General features: G+C 41.3%; 3 protein-coding genes across 5 annotated transcripts; all 3 read right to left on the reverse strand.

The window, feature by feature from the left end:
- Window positions 1-3,185: 3,185 nt before the first annotated feature.
- On the reverse strand, window positions 3,186-4,861 carry LOC111266647 (leukocyte surface antigen CD53). Its single transcript, XM_022844306.2, has one exon. It carries the CDS (start codon window positions 4,229-4,231, stop codon window positions 3,554-3,556), a length of 678 nt encoding a protein of 225 aa, XP_022700041.2. The 5' UTR covers window positions 4,232-4,861; the 3' UTR covers window positions 3,186-3,553.
- A 534-nt stretch (window positions 4,862-5,395) lies between these two features.
- LOC147752647 (leukocyte surface antigen CD53-like) lies at window positions 5,396-6,791 on the reverse strand. Its single transcript, XM_086970981.1, has one exon. The coding sequence runs from the start codon at window positions 6,148-6,150 to the stop codon at window positions 5,500-5,502; it is 651 nt and encodes a 216-aa protein (XP_086827107.1). The 5' UTR covers window positions 6,151-6,791; the 3' UTR covers window positions 5,396-5,499.
- A 2,976-nt stretch (window positions 6,792-9,767) lies between these two features.
- LOC111266637 (uncharacterized) lies at window positions 9,768-21,446 on the reverse strand. Of its 3 annotated transcripts, none has more exons than XM_086970982.1 (3): window positions 19,527-20,119; window positions 17,002-17,378; window positions 9,768-9,884 (listed from the first exon to the last, which is right to left on the reverse strand). In XM_086970982.1, the coding sequence occupies exons 1-2, from the start codon at window positions 19,621-19,623 to the stop codon at window positions 17,077-17,079; spliced, it is 399 nt and encodes a 132-aa protein (XP_086827108.1). In that variant the 5' UTR covers window positions 19,624-20,119; the 3' UTR covers window positions 9,768-9,884; window positions 17,002-17,076. The 3 variants fall into 3 exon arrangements, 2 of the variants coding, with proteins under 2 accessions (XP_086827108.1, XP_086827109.1); XM_086970983.1 differs by having other exon boundaries at window positions 17,012-17,378; window positions 19,527-20,117; XR_015313524.1 differs by lacking the exon at window positions 17,002-17,378 and having other exon boundaries at window positions 19,527-21,446.
- Window positions 21,447-22,373: the final 927 nt, after the last annotated feature.

Below are 22,373 nucleotides of genomic sequence, written 5' to 3' on the forward strand. Positions count from 1 at the left end.
GTACGGGCGTTACCGTATGCGAGCCTTCTTTAAAGTCACTATAGAGCGAAAGTGACACTCTTGTCGCCATAAATAAGAGAAAAATACCAGACTTATGAATGAAACTATTAACCGAGCCCGACATGTTACTAGACGCTAGAAATTAGACGGCCGCTAGAGCTTCGATTCCCTTTACCATTACAGTGTTGATATGTCGAGACGGAAGTACTCGAGCTTGAGAAGCCCAAGAAATTGGAAAAAACATTTCTTTTGCTCTTCAGAGCCAGCCCACAAATTACAGATGCGTTATCTTCTACTAAGAAGATCTGCCAACCAACTGAGGTTTCGTATCGATTTTCTATTATATACCTCACGTGTGTACAAGTTACTACCATTGTTTTTCTTCGTATTCAATCATATAGATTTCCATGATGCTAGATCCGTAACGGCAGACGCAGATCCAACGATGATATGACTGTGCCTGTTCATTTGTTATAGAAATTAATATACAATTAAATAGGAGTGAACATTTGATTTCGAACATGCTTTAGAAGGCATACGTTCACTCGTTATTTTCGAAAAAAACATGTCTTTCCGGAATTTGAACGAAGATCAGCTAGTATTTATCATTTCTTTATGTTCACTATCAGTGGAGCAAGTCTCGGCGTCACAACTATCGCCGCTCTAAATACCGCTCTGGACTCATTTGCCACCTTTATCACGGTAATAGTTAAGATTGCGGCGACAATTTGCAAAAATATATTTGTTTCTCGAAGGATGGTTAATAATATTAACATAATTATGTTAATATAACATAGCAAAAACCAAACGTCATCAGGTGATGGACGTGGATCGATAACTTTCCCAACAGATGCAGTTATGCCCACAATTACGAGTACAACTTCAAGCCCAACTTGTCTTACCCGTACAGTAGTTCCAGGCTGTTGCTCAAGCAAATTGTCAAACGGACCTTTAGCTTTATGCTGTTCTATGCTCATACACCAATGCTATATATATATATGTGATAGGTGTACGAGTACTTTATTAGCTTACCAATAAGCCTAATAGGATCAAGGCTGAACAAATGCTTACTGAGAAACATAAGCAGGGGTCCGGTAACTCAGTTCTGCTGGCTTTGGCATTGGCAGAAGCCTTCGATGACCGTTATTATAGTAATATCCTTTATCCTAGTACTTTTTCGATATATAGCGAGGAGCCCCTCCAATGGACGATCCTAAGCTACTTAACAATGGTAGCCGCGAGTGCTCTTTGGCCGATTACAAGTGTCATGACTTGAATAGCATTTACTTCATGCTGTCGCTGTCTAGACACGATGGCCAATACTTCGGTCCAATAGTTATTAGTTCCCTAACAGCTTTGGTGCTTCCCTTACGCGATGCCGTCAGGAGACAATACGACTAGGAGTGGCGATTACTCTTCGAATTTCCGCTGTTCCGCAAGAACATCAAGTAAGCTTCCACAGATCAACCCAAGGATCGATAACGAATATCGTCTTACTTATTCAGTCTCAATATAATTCATAATTGAAAATGTTTAGAGGTTAATATACACTTTTTTTTTTTTAATTTGTTTTTGTGTGTCCGTGACAACGTCAGCGTCCGGCAACGCATGAAGAGGTGCGTCGAAGTGCATTTTTCGAAGACGAAGACAACTTCGGCAGCGGTAGGAAGTATCGCGAAAAAAAGCATCTCGTGTCCCGTCTGCTGACTGTCTGAACGCTCTATCTCCTGAGTAGGTCATCGACAAATCCCGCAACATCTTCCCAACGAAGGCTAGAGACAACCGCGACCGACAACTGTCGCAGTTGCCTCTAGCCTTCGTTGCGCGAGTAGGATTTGCGCAGCGTCTCGTTGTACCATGATATGAAGATGAAGGGACCCTGCCATGGACCTCCAACGGCAGCAGCGTAATCAACACCGCAGCCTAAGTTATCAGTAAACAACTTTGCTACGAACGCTGTAACGGCAAAGGTTGCGAAGGTGCGGCTCAGTGTAGTAGGTCCAATCGAAACGGAAACTGCACTAACGGCTGTTGTTGTAAGAAGTATCTGTTGGGACCAATGTGGGAATACTGTAAGCGAAATTTGCTATGCTCACAGTCACGCTAAAAACACTTCATACATATGCAAATGTGTCTATCACTGACCGTTCGGAGCAGTGCAGCCAGTGCATTACATCGCATTTGTTCATCTTTTCGACGATAAGGTCGGTCTGGCCCGCATGCATATCCGTGACGCGCGTTTCATGGCAGTTTGTTAGGTCAGATTAAGTTGACTCAAACACAAAGTTCGAGGGCAAGCAACAAACGTTTAATGGCAGTAGCATTTCAGCACCAGCGTCCCATCGTGTGCTGGAAAACATTGCCGTCCTTGAAATACAAAGCGCCTGCCAAAAAATGTTACCGCGCATTCGATTCTATTCACTACGTGGTCAGGCACCTGGTGGGTTTACAGGGGTTTACAATCACGCCAGAAGATACTGCTCTGGAGTATGCTTCATGCTGACAGCTGCGTACAGCTGGATACAAAATCAATACGGATAGTACAATTTGTACCAGCAATAACAATGGAGAATAGCACAAACGAGTTGGCAATATTATAGATACTACGAACAGCGAACGCCGGAATTTGCCCCCACGAGAAGTACTCCGATGTTTTCATATCGACCGGTAAAGCTATCGTCAAAAATATGACTCATATATTCTTGTTGAGTCAGAATGACTAGTTTACTTATCAACTTGCTTGCACAGAACTTTCGCCTATAATAAGCTGAAATTAACTCCCTACCTTCCTATGTTAACTGTATGAAAATAACTTAGCTAACAAAAATCGATTGGGCTTGTTATCACAGCGTGTAAACAGAAGAAATCATTTTACCTATATCGTCTGCTTTACCTCGATATGTCAGCTCACGTTATACTCAGAAACCTTTTTTTCTGTAAAAAGCAATTTCCCATGCAAAAAATCTACACGTTTCATTATATTATTACCCGGTGCTATTATAGTACCCCGCTACGATCGCATTGTGCTCCGTGACTACCTCAGCACCTCACGGCTGTTCAAAGTGACATTACTGTCAACTTTATAGACCGTGTCATCTGGGGCAATCGACAATCTTAAACATCATATAGTTAATTTACCTTGAAGTTACAATTATTTTAGGACAAGATGCATTAACGGACTTCAGTTTGCCGACAAACAAAGATCGAATCTGTTTTTATTAAGTCAGATACGGTTTCACCTTCCATTTTGTTGTATCATCGTGGGTCGCTCTTTTAACTTAATGTTAACTACAACTTGTTGTCAACTGCAACTTGTTGTCAAATATAAATAAGGCACTATCGATATGCACGTCGAAATGAACCGGTCTTAGAAGTCAAGCTTAAAAACCTTGCGTCGTAATCCAAATCTAGCGACGCTTGAATAATGTAGTATTCAGCTGCGTTCGTCAAATAAATCACAACGATTTGCTGCCGGACCACGTATCTGCACTTGTGTTCACTAAAGTACATACTTCTTCACTTTAGCTACTTCTGTTGGTCTTCACAGTGCGATTCAACTTGAGGTTAGAATACCACCGCGTTGGCTCACTAGCCAACACGCGATAATGATGCCATTGACCTCAACGATCGCAATCACTGAGCCAACTATAATTACAAATAATATGCACTTGCGCATCTTCCATCTTAGCTGTTCAATGCATCCTGGTTTTGTTACTGGGAGCTCACCACAGGATTTCGGCGTCGTACCGTTTGACGCCGGAACTTCTAGCCAATCCTTCGATCCGTTCACACCGCAGCACCAGAAGCGCTCCTGCACATAGTCCCAGGAATCTTTTGCCATTGTATTATCGTAGTAGTCGTGCAGGGTCTCCTTTAAACGAGTCTTTGTCATCTCCTGCATGCCGTCCCAGTAAAGGAATACGAGGACGATGATAATTATCTCAACAAACAGCAAAACGATCGACATAGCAGCAAAGGTATCGAGAAAGCAGGAGTTCTCACAAAACGTTCCACAGCATCCGAAGAAGGCTGCTATGACTACGAAGCATCCTAGAATGATGACGACAGCCCCAAACGTCAACACGGCAAGACTCGATAGATGTTTTAAGTTCGAAGCAAACATTATCGTGGCACCGCCGATGACCGTTGCGAGGACACCACCAATCATGAGGAAAAAGTTGAACGCGAACAACACACATCGCAAGCAGCTATCTGCCGTACTTCCGCCCATCTCGTATGATATGACCTTCGGATATTAATTGAGATCGTATAATCCAGCGTTTTAATTGCGTGTGAATAGTTTATTGCTTGATGAGCGAGACAGGTATCTTTTGGGCAAGATGAGCTGAACCGTCCTTTTTCCCGTCGACAGGTAAGTTAACAGTTAATGCCAACTGGGCGTCGCAGCGGGACGCAACGGCCGTTACTTGCCGCACGTAATGGTACAGCACGCGAGAATGAAACCCATTAATCATTCAACTACTTAGCTCTGAGTCCGCATGCACGATACGAGCCCATCGGGCGCGACAGCACTTCGTTATCAGCGATTGCTTACAATTGCCCTGGCCTTAACATAGACGTAGCTGCTCTAGGGAGATGGCTACGCAAGATCAATTGTAAAAAGAGTTCAAAAAACTCAAACTGACAAATCGTACATAGTGGCGCTGTGGTCCGAACTAATGAAATACTTTTATACGTATGAGTATTAGCGGGCCGGCAGGTTGTTTATGATAAAACATTGAATATTTATAATAGAACATAACAACTTACGCTTGTAATAAATCACCGGGATATTCAAGATGGCTACCGCTATAATAATATTTGAACCACGTTCCAAGACGGAATGATAGAGCGTGCTTTAATATTTCCTAGGGTTTTTCCGTATGGCTATGGCGATTCCATAGTTTCGGGATAATAATGGCGCCATTATTATCATTCGCTTGTTACGCACTTGTTTCAAACACCTCTCGTGCGAGAAAGATTAGTTTGTCTACGTTCTAATAGCGTACCTTTGCGTGCGGCCAGCACGCTAAACCCTCGCCGTTGCAATGAATCAATCAATCAATCAATCAATCAGCTATTGTTACAATACACTGACCTCGTCTTAAGATTCACTGAACATGCGTACGGTATTTATTCATTCTGATTACAGAAATTTAGACCCCACGCCAGGATTGTTCGACCATGGACCAGTGATTCAACCTTCTTAACTCCAAGTAGCCTGTAATGTAGGTAATAATAAAAAGCCAAATACCGAGAAGATCGGTGTAGCAATTGCACACCAACAAGTAGTGTCATAATGCGGCTAATGGTTTCATCAAAAATGTGCACTGCCGTAGGCGAGCTGCCGACAGTTTCGCTGAAGGCCGTCCAGTGAAGGAACGCTTATCGTCAGTTGAGTGTGTCCGCTTTGCGGGTCCTTGATGCCAGCGTGCATGTCCAAGTATCTCTGTTTACGCCGAATGTGTCTTCAACCCGATCATCCCGGCACTATAAAGTCTACTGATTGGCCAACGTACAAGCAAGACAGATTGCAATTGCCTGTATTGCACTAAGAAGGATGCCAATAGTCATTGCGTGGTTTGAGAACTCATTGAGCTTTTCTCTAACTGCCTCGAAACACCCTTTCCTGTGGTATAGCGGCCTACCACAGCTCTCCGGCAGACCTCTATAAACCAACCAGTCAGCGGGACCTTTCACTCCGCAGCACTCGAGTTTTTCCTGCATAAAATCCCATGTGTATTTAGCCGGATTGAGCTCCGACGTTTTCCAGTAATCTGCCATTGTCTTCTTTAAATTCATCTGAGTGATCTGCAATACACGCTCTTGATTCGTGTAGAACATGAAGCCTACAACTACTTCAATAACCAACAATATGGTGATCAGCACCACGAATATCATTAACATAGCATAACTCTCATACGTGGCACCATAGCAACCGAAAAAGGCGAGTATGAAAATTACGCCACCGATGACGATAAGGCCGATGGGCACGGAGAGATAATTCTGTCCAACTGTATGGCCTGACTTCTGCAGGTAGTATTGCCCAAGTCCGCCAATCGCAAGTATTCCAATGCTAGTCAATAGAAAGATGAAATTGAAAGCGAACAGCAGGAATTTCGCGATCTTGCCCGAGCATCTTTGAACCATTTTCAAACCGAAACAGACTGCCGTGTGGATCAACGGAACTCTATAGATCCACTCTCCGATCAAGAAGAGATTAGGGCTAGTTAATCACGACGCCTCTGGTGATGGCGTTGTCGCAGCGCTGGTAATGGCGGTGAAAACCGAACATATGACATTAATTTCAGCTAAATTAACTAGCTACATTAATTTCAGTAATCGAAATCAAGGCGAATCTGCCACAATAGTGATGAATCTTTTGATGCTTCTCACGCGATTGATATGTCGACAACTGCACCAGCTACCAGCCAGGCAAACAACCTGGCAATACGTTACTACCAACAAACTACTCTATGAGCCAGCTTCTTTATCTCTCGTTGATAAATATTACGATTTAGCACGAAGTTTAAGAACGAACCCGAAAATCAAAGGGGTTAAACAGCGGTTTTAGTCGCCCTTAGCAAGCAGGATCTGAGGACACCTAGGTCGAAAGGTACCTGTAAAATTTGAAATCATTCTTATCTACAGCATAGCGGCATCAAAGCTATATTCGTGGCGCGCGATGAGTCTGTGCCCCCTCTGCCCGACCCTGACACCCTTGTGGCCACGAAGCTCCTTTTTGCTCTGTGACATGCTTGTACTAGGAGATAAGAATTTGGCTTAGCTAAATAATGTGTCAGCTCTTTTATTTGTCACGTGGAAGCTGCCTTTTGCTAGAGCTACAAGGGTCTCACAAAAAAAAAAAAAACTGTTGATTTTAAAGATACATTGAAAAAATAAAATTCTTTAAAACAAATTAACAGTTACTTCAGCAGGTGTACATTGTTAGCAAGCATTTTCGGTGCTGTAATTTAAATGATCTCTTATTGCGACACTCAAGCTACATGCTAGAAGCATTACTTATTCCCTGTTGTAGCAGGCTTTCAGCTTATTCATTGACGAAGATACGCAAGAGTTTCTGAAAGCCACTGTTTCAGCAACATGCTTTTTAACGCAGAGACGCCTATCGATTCGTGCAGACAAGGATTAACAAGCGCCTAACATGACTGCCCTAATTTTAAATATCTTCAAATCTACGCAACATGAACACGGGTCGCTTTTGTTTTTCCGACTGGAAAAATGTACTATTATTATTATTATTCAACACAGCTTTCCAAGTGCAACGAATTTGGGGTAAAATACGCAAAGGCCAAAAAAAAATTAGCTATACATCTGGGAATGCCTTTAGCATTCACGTTTTGACATGTGATGGATAGATGAACGGAGATGAACAGGCTTAAAGATGTGCATGATGTAAAAGCTGCCTCCCAAACGATTCTACTTAAGGGCAAGTCCTTGGAATCGCGCAGGGAGTTAGTATTGCTCCGAGGAAAACTGCTCGACCTACAACACTTACAGTTGTGTCTCGTTTAAAAAAAGAGCTGATGTTTTGAAGATCAGTTACGCTTAAGCAATTTCTTTTGCAACCTATTATATTCTAGTACTTAACTGGTATGATTTCTCCCGGACACACGTGATCTGTTATCGCTTTCATAATGTCAATACCCTGTACAACATATGCTGATACTTATACAGGCACTACTTTTCGCAGGTAGAGAACGAAAACTCTGTTACGTCAACGAAGTACGCTTCGCAACAACCTAGGCCCTTACCAGCCTTTTCTAGTTACGTCGAATTAGGGAGTTTAACGGCACAAATCGTCTGATGATTTCAATGTTGTATCTTACTTGCGGACCGAGCAGCTTCGCTGTAAAATGCTCACAGACAGCTTTCGACATTACCTCCTCGCTTTTCTACGATCCGATTCAAAACCATTGTCTATATTCTTCGTCTACAAATCGCGCCGGAAACTACGTTGTATCCGAACGGTCCGCGCGAGGTAAGGATACTATGTAGTGGATGGGTCCGACGTGACTGCTCATTGAGATCTCTCGTGCAGCGCAGGTACTACAGCATTATTGAGGATGGAAATCAGGTTTGCTCAGCATAGCTTCACTGGGCTAGCAATTCATTACTCAGGATGATAACAACAAATTTGCTTTATGTCACCGCGGTCGCAGAAATATGATAACGAATACGATATCAGCATGGGTCCGCCGAGAATTTTTTACGTAGGTACAGACTTCAGCAGGTGGGAACGGCCTGTTCTTTAAAAGGGTGTTCGATAAAATTACATCAAAATATCGGCCGAAAGTCTTGCTCACACTGATCTCCTTCATGGGTAGGGCCATTCGTTTTATTGATGGATGCCAAGTTTCTATGGCACAAAGTTTCGTTCGGTCTTTTTCCCCCAAAAATTTCTTTGGCACGATGTAAATAATTTGAATTGCAAGCGTAACTATGACCAAGTGACTTACATCATGAAGGCCAGGTACTTCAAAGGCTGGAATAAGCTACGTTCCATGACCTCACAGGTCATGCTAGTCGATATACGGTTTAGACGTATACGACTATGAATATAGAAAAGCCTTTGGAAGCTACGATGAATTTTTCTGTCAATAATTTTCAACTTACCGTGATTGCTGGTCTTGCCTGAAATCAAATTTATAGGCCAAGCATGAACTCGATTCGTAGTCGATCCTCAACGAATGTAACATGTACGGAATATTCCGAAAGCGTTCGAAAAAAGTCGTTGAGTCTTATTTAAAGAAAACCGAAATCGGTGGCGAAGTTTGTAGTTGAAAATCAAAGTTCAACACGACAAAAATGAATGGAATTAAGTTGATGAAGTTACGCTAGTGAAATCCAGTCGTTTCCAGGCCTCGTCGTGATATAGAAATGCATCGCAGAAGTTTTGCAGCGACAGTTCTATGCAACTATTGGCAAAACTCGAACCTTGCAGGATTATTCTAGCTGCACTCGGCATCGTCGATAGATTGTGATTGGAAGCCGAATGAGTCGTCCAATGCGCATTTAGTTGGCTGCTCTGTGCGTATACAATAATGCATCTGGTGTTAGCTGGACGTAGACGGAAGGCGTTTGTGTCATCATGCGTCAGGAGCTAACGAGCTGCAATTGAAAAAAGAGGCCACTCATCGCTTTCCCATCGAAACATCAAAGTCTACTTCACAAGCTCCTATTGGCTTACGGCATTTCTCGGACGATTTGTGAAAAATTTCGTTGTTAGGAGCTGGTCAACACAACTAACTGTATGCTCGACCTACGACGCTGAAAGGGTACGTCTTTATTCGTGTGTGATGAAAGCTGTTGTACCTTAGCTTTGGCCAATGCGCTCGTACTCTGCTTAGATGTTGTTTGAACAATCGATGCCTTGATTCGATATGGTTTATTACCCAGTAGTGGATATTGGGTTGATCCAATGGGTTTACTCAGCGAGGTCCTGTCTCTCAGGGTTGCGTTTACAGATAGCAGTCCGCATGGTTTGGATGGCGCTGCACTCAAACTATAAATATTGATGGAAATGATAGTAATATGTTTGATCACGATAATTCTATACGGAGATTAACTGAAAATAATGTGCTCCCACATTATTCTACAGACTGCTCTGAGGTTAATCATCTTCCCTTTGACGCAGAGCACAAGGATGTGACTTCAGACGGTTCCTGAGACCAATTTAATAATTTACGCATATTCAATTCCAGATTTCATACTGCCGTAATATGAAAAGATGAAGTCCAAATATATCCTAGGCTGAGATCTGCAGCATTTATTGGTTTTACAAAGGACGACAACAGCGATTCATGATTGAGTAACACTAATCTCTGGGGTTATGTTGATCGTTGTCGGCTATAACCATTCTCCTGAAAATAGGTCGACGGTCAGACAACAGTTTAGAGATAACAGCTTATAATGACCATAGTCTCTTTACATATAAAGCAAACAAAGTCTCTCTTTCTCTCTATATATATATATATATATATCCGTTGCTTCTCATATGGACGAATATAATAAGCGTTATCCGGAATCTTATATGTATAATACTATAAAGTTCCGGATATAGTTTTTTAGTGATTGTTTTGCAATTTCCCTTAAATTCTATAGCGTAACTGCGTTATCACGCATCCGAAGCTAGCCGATTATAGTAGTTATTTTTCCTTGATCGAGTCAATTTATTACAGCGTCTTGAGAAGACAGTTATCTCATAATTGTGTACCCAGCTATTGGTTATCCCTTCGCATCTATCCCGTTTCAATTAGCCCGTCCGTTCCGCACCGACCTACGCTATCAGCTATCAATTGAATTATTGAGACCACAATGACACCCGTACATCTGTAAAACATCTAAATTCTGAACCCAAACAGGTTTTTTTTGCTTGTTTGATGATGCTCGGATGTATGTATGTATAGGACATGGAAAAGGTCATGACCTATTATAAAATAATCATCGAAGTCCTGGCAGCTTTTGTTTGGTGTGTTCTTCAACTTACTGTTCGATATATTCCATTCGTAGTAAATAACAGTAGTAAAAACAGTCGGGGACCCATTTTTTTGTCCTGCCTATCTGTCCAGAAATGTTTTCCTACCAACAAAATGTATCGTTTTAAACAGATGATGGAACTTTTCCCATATTTTATCCATAGTGAGTGACGAAACTGCTGCTCGAATGTACTAGCAGATCAGCAAATTTAACGAGTTTTGCGGAATTTTCCTTCAACAATGCCTAGATATTTTTGTTCTGAAGCGTTTAAAAATACCTGAATGGCAGACCATCATCAGAGAAGAATTTTCTTCACAAGAATCTAGCAAATCGGTTTTTAGAAGCTGCAGCGCACTCACTGAACAGTTAGATAGAGTTAAATTAATATATTCCTTTATCTAAGTAGCGTTCAATTGTGTATAGGAAGCTAACCTTTTATCGACACTAAATCTGTCTCAGAACATGTAGAGCAACGCTAGCGCAAGAACCGAACCTATGAGCGAAATGGCTCTTAAAGTGCGGGTAATAAAACGGTCGAAGTTTGGGCTAATAAGTTGATAATTTTAAATAAAGGCTTCAAATAAAAGCATATATTCGACCTTTTAATGCTCTTTTCTAGGTTCTTAGATGCTATAAATTCGAGAACTCCGTTCTAGATCTAACACAGCGTAATCGGACTAATAAAGATTTAGCTTCCGATGCACGCTAAAATACGCAACTATGCTATTGAAATTATAATATTAAGCTGGAACATAAATAAGCGCTCTTCTTTAATCCAGCAAAACAATCGCTTTTTCACCGAAATTTTAATTTAAAAAAAATAATTGATGATGTATTCACGGCCATTATCCACGAGCCTCACTTTCAACCTTCTACGCAGCAATTTTCAGATCTGAAAAACTTGTCTGGGTAGATTTTCAGACGTTCTTCAGTGTCAAAGGTACAAATCCTCGTTGAGTTTTCCAGTGATCGGAAAAAGAAGTAGCACATAGGCGCGGGACTTGAAGAATATCAAGATGCAAAAAAAGAACTTCCCCTCAAGCTCTCGCAGGGCAACCTTTACAATGATGCTATGTGTTTTGGTATTCTCGTAAAGAATGATAACTGTGTGGGTAGAGAGAGAGAGAGAGAGAGAGAGAGAGAGAGAGAGAGAGAGAGAGAGAGAGAGAGAGAGAGAGAGAGGAATTTCAAATGATATGTACGAAACATAATGCTTGTCAATATATACCATGCTAAATGTAATAATGGAGGACTTGATGCCAGCAGGATCTGCTTAGAGTGACCGACTAGAAGAGTTCGAAAAGGTCTCAAGCGTACAAATTTTATATAAGGCAGTGAATTTTCAGTGACTTTTCAAGCTTAGCACTTGACGGCTCTGCACTCTTTACTGTGCTCTCTATATACATCATTAACATTAGGATATAATGATAACATGAATATAGGCGAACTGTGCTAGAGGACACAATCGTCATGCTTTGGCGACTATTATTATATTTCAGATGTGTCGACTCAACTCTCAAAGGGACACATACAGGAAATTGTATTAAAATAAAACAGATTAGCGACCGGGTCTAACCCCCATAGAAAAATCGTCCACAAGATACAGTCAGGACTATTCAATCGCCTTTCTTTTACAGTTACCAATTTGCGGAGAACAGCTGGTTAGAAATTTAACATACAACTTTGCAGAGTAAAGAGGACGGAGAAATTACAGGTAAACATACTTCTATTTGGAAAAGTTCCTCATATTAGAGTTCCATGCCACTCCGTGAATATTGCTTGGATAGTAATTATAGACCTTCAATTAATTATCCCTACTTTGCTGTATGTGTGAAAACCGTCTCTTTAATGAAGCCATCGGTTGGAAAACTACGAATCAGTCCAGTTCATGGAGTTTTTAGGTACACCAAGATTAATCTACATACTTAAATATATATATAAAAATCCCACAACGTTGAAGCTGGTAGTTTGCAAGAAAGAACGGCAAGTTTGATACGCACCTAAAACTTTCCGAGTTCCCAAACAATTTGATTATCGGCTCGTCGCAAAGCTTTGTCTCAATAGTTTGAACATCATAAACGATTACGTTCCGACGGTAGAACTACCTTCATGTGGGTATTCGTGCTGGGGGGGGGGGGGGTCACTCTTACAGAGAAAGCCCTCATCACCCCTGAAAGAAACCAGTAGGGGGTAAATTACAGTAACAGGTGCCAGTAGGGGGTAAATTTTTCCTTTTCCTTAACGCGGACCTTTTAAGTGTCGCCGAAATAACTCCAAAGTCAGGAAAGTTATTCCAAAATATAGGTAACCTTTATATCCGACCACGACATCGTAGTTCTACGTAATCAGCCTTCTCAGTGAATCAGCTGTTCACATTAACGACGCACAACAATATAATAACAACGCACAACGATCTAACAACAACATGTCGTCTCATACTGATACACGAAGACTGGTTTTTGGTGCGGATCTGCTTGGACTTCGATATTGCTGTAACACTCATTCGAACTTTTTTGCGCCTTCGCCCTGTCCTTCGCCCCGAACCAGTGAAATGGGCTTCCGTTAGGTAAATTTAAGGTAAAGATGATAATGCGTTTTTCGCGATCATCAATTGAATGTTTCACTCTAGATAGAGGTCATAAAGCAAAAATGTCGAAACAACAGCGTGAACATCTGCGTCCACAATGTCGGTGATGCTTGCTCAGTTCTCCTTTGTAGAATAAAGCTCTCAGCCTTTTAGCCCAACTCATACTCACGGCAGGTCGATTGCTTACGTACATAAGGGATCGCTATCGATTGGAATCAGTGGAGCTAATAAAAGTGTATTATTTACTTGATTTTATTGGTTGGTAAGTTTTTGCTTCTTTATATTTTCAACACTGAATTTTTGTATGAGCTCGACCTTTGTATGAACCTTGAGAGCGAACTATTTTCAACAAACCTGCGCATAAATAAAAGGTTTAATTTTATAACAATAATAACTTTATAATTTGAAATATTAGTATCCTCTGAAAGTGAAGAACAGTCAAAGGCCAATTACTACACGCTCAATCAAACGTCGGGATTTGAAACCCCATAATCGAATAGAAGCAAAATAGACCACCTAATATAAACTTGTATGTTCGAAAGCATCGCTTTGACACGTTTTGTAACTTAGCTGATTTGGTTTGTATTCTGTTACGTCAAATCTACGATAGCATACGAGCTGTAGTTTTAAATAGATATAATATTTAGACTACGGTACCAGTTGTAATAGGTGATCATTTTTCGCAAATATCAAGTACCCACGTATATGTCGAAACATACAGCGTTTCGGCACTCAACATGCATTCAACTTTTTCCGCACACTTATTTCCGCTTGAACCGCAGATTATTCTGATGAGAACTTGTACACACTATGGCTCGTTAGGTTTGAACGTTTGATGACTGGTGGTGAAGGAAATTCAGATTTTAGACGAAGCCTGATCGGCATCGAACCGAATTTTAAAAATTTAAGCAACGTATGACACTTGAGGCAGCACTACACGCAAAAAAAAACACTGTGTAGTTTTTCTTGTTTTATTAGAAGAACAGAATTTTAATACGCGATCCGTACAATGCATTCAAAGACGGACTCAAATGAACGACTAAGGATTCCCTCATCGTGCACAGATGTCTAACACAAGTCACCAAGCGATTTTTCATAAAAACGTTGGTCGTCCACGAGTGAGTTTATAGGCGGACGCTTTGACAAATTGTACCATCGTGTTTCGCATTTTGTGAGAAACGTAAAGAGTTTCGTCACGAAGAGAACAGACGTCAGGTGGTTGAACCTATTCGTTGACCGTTTGCAAGACGCTGCATGGAGACAAAGAAGATGAGCTCTTTCAATTGTCTATCATCCACCCATTTGCCTGTTTTCTATCAACTGGACCAACTCGTATTTGATTCGCGTTTTCTTTTTCTTAGCTAAAAACCACTTGAGGTTTGACAACCTCTTTCTGACGACCCCGCAAGTTTCTTTCCTGCGCCGTCGTATTCTACCCATTTTGTAAAGGTAGTTTTCTATTTTGTAATAAAAAAAAAACAAGCTTCGTTCTAAAACGTAAAAACTGGATTATCATACTAATTTCGCATGCCGCCTTAGCCATCACCGGGCCGACACGCATTGGTTAAACTTACACATCTCAACAGCTCAAAGGGTACACAAATAGTTTTTGAAGCCATTCACAACTAGTTAGTAATTATTGGGAAAAAAATTATTACTCAGAGGATGGGTTCACACTGGTTTCGTATCGTGACGAATTTACTGTTTTGTTTAGTGAACGATGAAGACTCGTCTGGATTCGAAGGTACTCAAGCTCAATACCTGATTCAATAATAACAACGACCATAATCTAACTGGTCACACTATAGGATTTTTTTTTTTTTTTTTTTTTTTTTTATTTTAGTTATTGCATTATATTTTTAATGACCAGGTAGGTTTTTATTAGAATGCCACGTATCCAAATTTTGGCTCAGCGGAAGCCGAACATCTAAATATTTAATTTGTTTCGTTTATCAAGTTTCTACTAGAAACAAATATTCATAGCCAAACGTTTGAAAGTTACGTTTGATATCGTGTGACTAACAAAAAATGTTGATCCATATATTGCTACGAATTTATATAACTCTTTATTTGCAAATCCTCCGCTGGGTAAGGAGGAGCATTTGGAAAAAGGAAATCGAGTATACCTTAGGGGCAAATATACACCACCCACCTAACCGAGTTATCTTGAGAGCCTTTATTTAACATTGTAGAGGCTGTAGGCAAAACGGCGGTCGTGCTTATGGCTCGGTACGACAAAAACTCGTCATCCTAATGGTAAATGGCGACACGCCAGCAACTTTATGAAACAACATTGAATATTTTCGGCGCCAGGCAAAAGCGTTATCTGCTGTTTAGCATTCCGGCATTTTCTAACCTAATAACACCCACCGGACTGCAATGCCCTGCGCCGGACACGCACGCTACATGACTAGTAATTTTGGTGCGTACTCTATGGACTACGGGTCATAAAAAGGCCGATCCATATCGAATGAAAGGATATGAAACTATAGAACGAGTTAGATCCTTAAAAACACGCATAGCGAGATTGCGGCGAAGAATAAGCTATATATAGAAATATTAACCGATATACTGGTGATCGATTAGCGTTGTATATGGATCTATCATCATATATATCCACATATACACAGAATGGGGCATTCAAATAAGCATGAATTTTAGCGGGCTGTTTGTCGTAGCGGAAGTGAGTCTAACGGCTATTCTGGAACAAGGAAAAAGCCAAACGAAGAAATAAACCTATTGTAGCGCGACATAATGCGTGGTTTTCGAAATTTGACAAAAGATCAGCTAAAATCCAACATCTTCGCTTTAGGGATACCTCCACATGAATTAAAAACTTTCTATTTTGTTCGAAATAAGCGGTCTACGTCATCGTAAGTCTCAAGGCGACTTCCAAAAGATTCGAGGGGTGTATGCATAATGCGAATCAAAACACTTTTAGTAGGATTTAAACACAAGGGCCCGAAAACATATTATAATAGCTAAAAAAATCTTTTTTAACTCTGGATTTTTCATGCAGAGTGGAGAGTTCCGTTCTGCAACGAAGAATAGTTCTAACTAGATCATCAAACGTTTAGTTTTTTAGACTGTTTACACCTTCTTGCACCTTTCGTATTTTCCCCCTTTTAAAATTTCGAATCCTTTTAATTTTGGGCTGCTATCACCCGAAAGTCTAATTCCGTCGAAATTTTTACCGTAGGTACCGTATTTAAGGGACATATGGCCAAATGTACATCTACGAATATCGGTTAATTCACGGTTGCTTTTTAGAAGTTATTTGCGGATTAAAGAGGGATTATGTCAAAAATTCATACACGCATTTCTGCAGTGACTATATATAGATAATCATGAACGTCAAAAATTGAAGTACTAGCACATGCAAACTATGTCGTTACAACATCTGTTGTTGTTTAAATAAAACCCAAAAGACAGCTCATAACAAAAAAAATCTGTTGATTTACCTGTTGTTTCCGGTGCATATATATATTTATATACACAGGGAGAGAGAGGAAGAGAGAGAGGGGGGGAGAGAGAGAGAGGGAGAGAGAGAGAATCTTATGTAATTCGTAGGGTTTATCATCATTAATGGACCAGATTGCGGACCAATTACAGAGCTAAAAAAATGTGTAGAAGCCCTAACAGTGTGTCTATTAGACAACAATGCCAGGTTAAAGCACATGTTCTAAAATCCCAAATTGTTTGAACTTTTTTTTAACGAATGAATGAATTCTTGAACGAATGAAATTAATAATTTTTTGCCATCAAACGTCTCCTTCAAGAATCCTACTTAATAGCTACCCAACATCGATTTCGGAGTCATTAACATCGTTTATTACTAACAGATTCTCTAAATGTTCCGCCCAATCTTTTACCTGGTAACACAAGGTATACATTAAAACTTGATGACACATTACGTTTTATTACCGAAGTAAATGGCAATCAAAATCAAAGGCGGTCGCGGCCTTAATTGCTGCTTTGCCTGTCATATGCTATAGGCAGTAAGTAACGGATCGAGTTGGTGCGAGATGTACAGTCACTGTCACCAAGCATATGAGGAAGTCGCTGCCGCCTCGTGAAAGGCCATCCACCTCAAGAGATGCTTTGTCTTTATTTTCGGCAAACGGCTGTGAAGAATGATGCGGAGGTTGATGGGCGAGACTTAGCTGACCAGGCTTTAGGTGCAGGTATCCCAGACTTCGATTTACAGGAAGGAAACTATAGCAGCTGAGGTTAGCAGGCGGTAGCCGAAGTCGGGGGCCTCTGCTTGCGACCCCAACTTGATCTAAAATGCCTACAGTGCCAAAAAGATGAAACGTAAAGAAGAGAAAAAAATAACCTCTAGAGCGATAATAAACCGGACATGATTAATGAGAAATAGGGTAAGAAAATAAGAAGGGTAATAGCGATAATACGTGTCGAGAAAGCTTCTAGATAATTCAGGGTCAGTACACCCATAGTAGACAGGCTATATACTTACCTTCTGATACTTTTACATCGCGAGGTTGTATGTAGCGTTACAAGAGGCATAACTGCCAGCGCTGTTTTCCCATTATCAAAACGTTTAAAAACATGGAAGATGGCAAAGGCAGTGAAGTTTAATGAAGCTGCATCTGAGAATGATCACGACACTGAAGGCGACGGAGCTGTGCTAACACAGCACAGATGAAGTCCACTCAGCTTCCCACATCCTTTTTGCCCACGAATTGCGCTCACTACCCCGTCGCTGAGTCATAATATTATCAAGTGCTACTCCCGCTCCGTTAAACAAACGACAGTTAAGGCTGTGCAGGAAGTCTGGAAATGTGCAGGAATCGACTCTTGCAACAAGGGGTATATAGGAATGTCTTCGCCGCAGAAGACGAGGACAAGAGGCACCAAGTGAATAGCGAAAACGTTACAGAAGGGACAAGCAGGTGATATAAAAGGAAGGCACTTGGCATCGTTAAAGGAGTCGTCTGCTGGTTCGCTGTTAACTGGCCGACAGACAAAGTGTCGTAATGGTAGCCGTTGTTAATAACGGTATTCTTTTTTTGCTCTGCCTTTTTATGCTACGGCCACTTGTACCCTGCGACTCAGACTGAAAAGTCTAAAAGGCTTAATGGAGTGTGTCTCTTTGTGTATTTAGCTAATCGCTCGGGATACGTGAGAGTGTACAAAATAGTTGTGTCCGAGTCCTGGCCCCAGCTGACTGCACTGCTAAACTATTTTTAATGCGTTAGGCATGTTAAGTTGAAGGGCTTTCCCGGTGGACTGCAAAACTTCCTTAGCACGTTAAGATTTGCAAGCTGACTTCGTTTGTTAAGGGCTGAAACCTAAGAAAAGCTGGGTAGCTGCAGCGGTTAGATAAGTAGAAGTAATGTAGCAAGCAAGGATACAGCACAGGCTGCTATTGAATGAACTTTAGGCAGCACTCAACGAGCCTCATGGAGTGGATCACAGTGAAACGAGAGAAACTTCTTAGAGTCTACGGCGAATTCGTCCAAAAGGCTAGGATACTCAAATAAAGTGGCTTTGGCTTCGGAAAACGACTTAGGCAAGATAACGAAAAAGTCTTTGCGCGTGTCAAGTCGTACAAGTTATACTTTTAACAAGACCGCAGCTCAGAATTGTAACTTAAATCAATAATCCTCGAGCACAGGTATCAAAGTATCAGCAATACGAGCCTTCCATCCTTTGAACTGTTTTGTAAAAGAAGTAGATATCGCCAAAGGACAAGGTTTACTCTCTTGATCTTCCCTATGACCTTTTGAGAATATATACTATATGAAACTTAATAGAAGGTTATCACGAATTAAGTGGTTCAGGTAACCAAAACGAAAGAATTGGAACTGATCAGACACATGGCTTCTCAAGCCATGTGTCTGATCAATTTGGCCAAGCGTACCGCAAGTACAAGGAGGTTAGGGCAAGGAGTGGGTCAATCGATTATACATACAGCAACTGTGAAATAATCTGTCCGTTGTCCTATGAATCTTTGTGTGCACAGTAGTTCCAAACGCATGTAAGTAACGAGAGCATATAGATTTGCAAAAGGCCCATAGTCTAATTTATGGTCAGGAATGGGTAAAAAATGTGAATTAAAAAGCTATGCTTTATAAGTGAACTTGCATGTATGGCAATCGCATAAATTCCTTTAGAAGCCAAATTGAGTTAACTGAATATATTCTAGTAACCAATAAAATGATCCTAATAAATACAGAGTAATATCTACGGATAATGTATTATTAACCAAGAGCGTAAAGAGGAGCCACCACTGCGTAAAACAAAAGGAAAAGGTTACAAAAACGTTGTACTACCTGGAGTAAAGCGCCGGAACGGCTTTAAGCAAAAATATCCATAAAGCGTTAAAACTGCATGTGTGCTTAGCTTCCCGTATAAAAACAAACAAGACGTAGTTGCTCTCATCTGAAATGAGTAAATTACACTGAGGTGGGCTTACCTTGAAGAAACGATGAACCACCGCATGGTATGGAGCTCGACGTTCCATTGGTGTTTCTTATTCTGCCTTTACTTCCTGCACTCCTCGAAAGAGCCATGTCACCAGCCCCTCTTTGCAACGGCTGTCGACTTTCGCCAAAAAGCTTCTAGAGACTATAATAGTAGCACAAGTGCGAAAACTGTCATACCTATGATTTGGCTGAACGGTTAAATCAGTAACAGAATAAGTCGGCTACGGCTGGCGAAGTATAGCCTTTTTGAGAGGCGCCAAATTATACAGTCCGAAGATACTGTGAAACACAACTGCTTCGTTCTATTACATGCTTGTAGTCATGAGTTGTATTAGTGAATCGGGCAGCGAGGCGGATACAGCGTACCTATCACTATGCCGCTGGTGGCGCCTGCATAAAATTTTTATTAAGCTCGCCTTGTCCCGGCCGACCCGATTAGCACAGGTCTTTGAGCTGCAAAATATACATACACGAGCGGGGCTGCTTATCGTATGGACGGTTTACCATCTAGCGATCAGCTAGCAGAACAGAGCCGCTAGCAAACGGGCGAACCCTTGTTCCATACAAGGGCTACGGCCACGGCAATGGCGGATGTCTGATCTGAAAGTTCTTAAATAATTAGTGCAAAATTTCAGGAATCTCGAGGTAAAGCAGATGCTATAGATAGAATGCACAGACTGCGCGTGGTGAGGCCAGAGACGAGCACTAGACACGCGGGCAGATCGGCGATGCGGAGCCTTCAGATTATATTAGAGACGGCCTGTCCCTCAGAATAGTGAACAGGCCAACATCTATTTTGCCACCAGTGCATGTCCTAGATTTAGCTCAGTAGTAATATCAAGTGGGGTAGGTCTGCTCTGGGTGTATATAAAACACTTGATATACTTACATTTCCTTAACCGACTACTCGCTCAGCTGCCTGCCAAACACACAGCACATCATTACATAATATTCGTAGTTATTTAGCTGTTAGTCATGCCCAACGGTGTCCAGGTTTCCCGATGGAGCCAATAACAATCAGTCTTTGATTAGAAGTGGCCTCCGGACATACGAAGCGCAGGCAATGGGCATTCGCAGCGCCCAGTTTCCCAGCACCCAGGTAAACGCGATGATAACGAGGCCTTCATCGCTGCTGACGTAGCCACTGTTGACCGATGATGGTTGCAGTGTAGATGAGAGTTCATCTGAACGTAAAGCTGTGCAAACGCGTACCACTAGTGATGCTGTGCATTACGACTTGCGTGCTTAGTATCGTTGACCATCTCGAGGATTGGTCGATCAGAGTTCGGGTTGCCAATTCCCGGATTGTGGACAACGTTATAGAGATCAGCAGTGCACTGTACACCTCCTGCGAATGGGGGTCTAGCAGTGAGGTTATAGTCAGGGCAGTTGGCGACGATAATTACAAGAATGAATATTATTTAAAGACAAGGGACTAACCATATAGTACAGAAAGCAGCAGCGGTAACGGTCGCGACATGTGAAAATTATCGTAGCCGGAAGAAGGCAGTTGCAATAAGCGAACGTATTAGCAGCGAGGGCGGACATGGTAACTAGGCGTGAAGGCTAGTGGACGGTGGTTCGCTCTTTACTGACATAATCTATGCTCTCCCTGTGCACTTACGACGACAGATAGCTATACAATGGCCAGAGCTCGATGCCCCTCTCTTTCGCCTCTGGCTAAATCTCATATAGCTATAAACGTGTTGTTCAAATGAAAATCAAGCCTATCTAGTACGATCAAAGGGCGATGACCCCCTACAGAATCGGGGCCGAAACGCTACACTTATACTAGCCTTGACATTATCTATGTTCACAAGATCCGCATTAAATGAAACTGGAAGATCATGCAGAAACAGGAAGTTTGTACAACGTATTTATCTCAAAGATGATTTATGATAACCCGTACATGAATATATGATATGTGGGATTATAATTGTCCCCTCCGGTGTGTAAAATATATTAATTTTAGCACATATATGCGGAGTGAGGTGCCAGAATCTGGACCTTTTCTTACGAGTACTTTCAAAGATCTTATCTAAATAAACGAAGATGTGTCCATAAGGTTTTTGCTTGGACTAAAAGTGACGTCCCTAACGGTTACAATCATTAAGTATAATTACTAAAATTCGCGGCGATTCCTCTTTGAACTAAAGACCTGGCTTACTCGCTAGATAGTTCCAAAGTTGCTCCTCTTTAATTCGAAAATAATGTTTCAGTAGTGATCGCGTGCCAACCGATATCGCAGTGTAAGCTCGTTAAAGCGCTTCTAAAATAGGCTACATACGAAAAACTGCAGCGGAATTATACGTTAGGGTGGCAGTAGGCCAAAAATGTTAAAAATTTAGGGGGCCTAAAACGACTATTACATGCGGAAGGTGCAAGAGGACATAGGAAGTCTCAAAAGGGTTAACCGCTGGAACTTACCTGAGCAACGCAATAGGCAATTGATGTTCACTTTTCTGAAACAACCGTCGATTTCTCAATAAAGAAATCCAGGTGTATTAAAAATGTTTTTTTGAAGATTTTTTAAAACTTCAGTTCTATTAAGGATTTTCTGGTGTGCCTGATGGAAATTTTATTCTTATTTTTTTACAAGCTATATAAAAGCTGCTAATAATGTAAACCGTCGACTTTCGGCAAAAAAAAAATTACGATTTCGATGAGGATTTGTCCTGCGTGAAAACACTGTATAGTAACTGATATTAGCTCAGCTAGTCGTGTGGTTAACGATGTAGCACTGTTCGCTATGACGAGTTTGGCCTTTCAGTCTAGAAATAATTGGTTTTTCTGTATTATAAAGAGGAGTGATGGAAGACATTCCCGCCACGATGAAA

The sequence above is a fragment of the Varroa jacobsoni genome, unplaced genomic scaffold, assembly GCF_002532875.2.
Source record: "Varroa jacobsoni isolate VJ856 unplaced genomic scaffold, vjacob_1.0 scaffold_1104, whole genome shotgun sequence".
Lineage (NCBI taxonomy): Eukaryota > Metazoa > Arthropoda > Arachnida > Mesostigmata > Varroidae > Varroa > Varroa jacobsoni.